Source organism: Gekko japonicus, unplaced genomic scaffold (assembly GCF_001447785.1).
Source record: "Gekko japonicus isolate JY-2015 unplaced genomic scaffold, Gekko_japonicus_V1.1 scaffold2158, whole genome shotgun sequence".
Lineage (NCBI taxonomy): Eukaryota > Metazoa > Chordata > Lepidosauria > Squamata > Gekkonidae > Gekko > Gekko japonicus.
In genome coordinates this window covers 126,252-129,854 of record NW_015177083.1, presented here as the reverse complement: position 1 = coordinate 129,854, position 3,603 = coordinate 126,252, and the positions used below count along the sequence as shown (strand labels likewise).

Below are 3,603 nucleotides of genomic sequence, written 5' to 3'. Positions count from 1 at the left end.
GCATATATCTAAAATTATGATTATTCCAGTAAACATCACTTTATACTTACCTACACTGAACATTTGCCACTTAGTTGCCCACTCACTCAATGCAGAAAGATCCAAATATAGCACTTTACAATCCACCTTGGGTTTCACCATCCTGAATAATGTAATATCATCTGTAAATATGGCCACGACACTGCTCACCTCCAATTCCAGATCATTTAGGAACAAATTAAATAGCAACAGACCAAATACTGATCGTCTTGGGATATAACTGCTTACTCATCTCTATTGTGAGAATTATCCATGTATTCCTACTCTCTGCTTCCTGTCTTTTAACCAGTTTTCAATCCATAAGAGGCCTCTTCCTCTTATCCCATGACTATTGAGCTTTGTCAGTAATCCTTGGTGAAGTACTTTGTCACAATTATTTTGGAAATCCAGGTATATGATGCCTACTGGATCACCCATATCCACTTGCTCCCTTTGGAAGCCTTGTATTCTGTACTCTTAATCAAAACTCCATAAGGCAGTTTATATTACTTAAAACAGTAAAACAATATAAACTGGCAGATTTACGACAGTATGTTGTAGACTGGGTCATATGTGTAACATTATCATAATAATTATTATATTCCATTTATTAATCACCTATCCCCACAGTTGTGGAGCTCTAGGTGATATACAAAGTTCTAAAAGCAATTTTGGGGGCCACTTTGTGTCTCTGATAAAAATAGAAACAAGTTTGTCACAGACTATAAGAACTGTTGTCACTTTAAACTTTTGGTCTCAAAAGTTGGTGATTGATGAAGATGTTTAATTAGATCTTTTTAGGGTTGTACTTGAGATCTGATTTCCTCCTGACCAGAATGCTCCTTCTATATGTAGTTGTGATTGGGAGGTTTTGAATGTATGTCTTCACATACACATTTTGAAAATTGTAGGTACTTCATATTTTATTCTTTAAATTTTATATTAGTGTGGCAAGTCTCCCCATGTCACCATTTTCTCTTTCAGATGAACACTGCCTGCCTGTGAGCACTGATCCATCTAATTGGCAAACATAACCAAGATGGGACCAAGGCGGAAAAATATGAAAATGTGTTCCACAAGCAGGGAAGGCCCTATATGTACCAAAGTTGCTGAATTGAAGGACTATATGAACCAGCTTTCACATGAAGTGCTATGCCATATCTTTAGGTGGGTGAGAAGGTATTTGTTGCTTAGTTTTGTTTGTTTTAATAAATGATGGTTTGATTTCCCCCCCTCTATTTGCTCAGTCTACAGAACACAACACCTAATGCTGTTTCACATATATAGACAATTTTGGGAGACTTAACAGTGGTGTCAAACATAAGGCCCGGGGGTCAGATCCAGCCCGTGCAGGGTTCTTACTGAGCCTGCAAGCAACTGGTGTGAGGGAGGAGAGGCAGGAGGCTGCTTGGGGGTGTGAGCGGACACATGTGGTGAGGTGTGTGTAAAGTTGAAGGTGTCAAGAAATAGAAAGGAACTGGCTAGGGGACAGGACTATGGGGCTGAGGTGAAATAGTGTGGGGGGATGGAAGCAACTGCAGAGAGAGAGGAGGTGAGCTGTTCCCCCCCCCACCTCCTCTGACCGCACCTCAGTGAGGACTGGAGAAGCCCGTACAACTGGGCTTTCTTGTGTATGCCGCTCTGAGGGGAAAAGAGCAAAGGGAAATAGGGATGCTAATGTTGCTGCTGCACGTCTGACCAGTTGCAGAGCCAGGAGGCACAGTGAGTGTTGGGGTGAGTAGGGGACCTCCCTTCTCCCCCCCCCGACCTGTTCTCAGCCCGTGGGTGGAAAAGGGTCATTGGAGAACAAAAAGCACCTCCAGGAGGTTTTGGAAACGGCCTCTCTGTCAGGCCTTCCTTCTGCCCTGCTGCTTCTGTGGAAAATGCAGGAGGGGTGAGAACTCAGGTTGGGGGGATCTGGAAGAGCCTGGTTCAGACTCTCCCTCCTCCTAAGCCAGGACCCTATTGCTGGGTCACCCGGGGCTGGTCTCTCAGCCTGGCCCACCTCACAGGGTTGTTGTTGGAGGTGGTGGAGGGGGGAGTCCAGTGTGCCTCCTTGAGATCCTCAGAGGATGGGAGAAGAGAGGAAACAAAGAGTGGGAGACAGATTATACCCATGCTCAGCTGCTGAGGCTGGGTGTATGGGGAGCAGTGGTGTTCCCTAAGCCATGTCATCTTGTGAGCAGAAATTCTGTCTTGTGAGCTAAAAGATCTGCTAGCCTTAAAGCTGTCAACGGGCCTACATTTTAAACTTTTTTTTTCATTTAGTTCACAGATATATAAAATGTACAAACATGAAATATAAACTACTATTTGTATTACAAATCATATATGGAACTTATCACTGATGTCTTTAGCTGAACCACCCTGTTTAAACATGCATATTCCTGCCACTATTTCATTTAGAAGTCATCATTCCATTATCCATTTGTTCTGAGTCTTCAGAATGGGAACACTGCCCCTCTAAGTATGCTGAATATATATATATATTTAACTTGCATTAAAAATTAAAGAAAATTTTAACCAGGCTTTGCCTAATTTAATTACAAGCTGAAAGTTGCTCCAGAACCTGCTGTATTATTTGCACTCAGTGTAAACTATATGTGGCATCACTGCATTTTGACACATTGGCATATATAGTGCAGACCTTCTTCTACAACCCTTGAAACACAGTCTCCAAGGCCTCCAACAAAAAAATCCATTTCAAGGAGAAATATAGCAAACATCTTTGCTTTCTAGAAATAGTAATAGGACCACAGCACCCAAAAAATGGAAAAGAGCAATTTAAAAAAAAATAAATCTGATATCACAATTCTGAGCACATTCTGTACCTAAGAAAAAAGTAAATGTGACAGAACATATTTGCTAGGATCATACTGAAGATCATACATAAAAACCTATTACTAGCAACAACAAATAGCAGTATAGACATTATTTTTCTGATGATGTTGTTAATGACATTGCTGAGATCTACAAAACTGGCTAACAGCCCCATCACAAAAATATTTTAGTTGTGTAATATAAGTGAGAACAAAAAATGTTTATTGTATTGGTTAATCAAATCCATCTATCCCTGTATCTTTACACAGATTCTGTAGCACTGCACTACTGTGTTATTCCTTCTGCAAAACCCATTATTACTTAAGAAGGCTACTCAAAAATATATAAACCTATTCCTAGTATTCAGTGTTCTGGCCACTGGAGGATGCAAAGACATTAGAAAGGATGAGAATCACTTGGCACATTATTAACTTTAAAAAGTTATTTTATGAACCATTTTAATGTTGAAACCCTTTTTGACTACCAGATGTGTGCTGTTCTGTGCGTTACACACACAGGCTTATGCAGGCACTACCTCCTCCCCACCCCCGTCTCTCTCTATCTCTCTGTCTCACACACACAGAGCTCCTTCAATAGAACAAAGTTAGAGTCCAGTGGCACCTTTTAAGACCAGCAAAGTTTTATTCAAGGTATGAGCTTTTGCGTACATACACTCTTCCTCAAATATCTGCTTCATGTTTCATGTGAGAGATTCAAAGACAAGCTTCCCCCCCCCCCCCCACAGCTCCCCGAAATTGCTGCTTC

General features: G+C 41.1%; 1 protein-coding gene across 2 annotated transcripts in view; it reads left to right on the top strand.

Moving 5' to 3' along the window:
* Window positions 1-3,603, top strand: part of FBXO38 (F-box protein 38) — a 45,055-nt gene that overhangs the window by 2,054 nt on the left and 39,398 nt on the right. For both annotated transcript variants that reach the window (XM_015428265.1, XM_015428266.1), the window contains exon 2: window positions 1,003-1,185. In XM_015428265.1, the coding sequence (XP_015283751.1) occupies window positions 1,058-1,185 (128 nt within the window). In that variant the 5' untranslated portion in view covers window positions 1,003-1,057. The remainder of the gene's footprint in view (window positions 1-1,002; window positions 1,186-3,603) is intronic.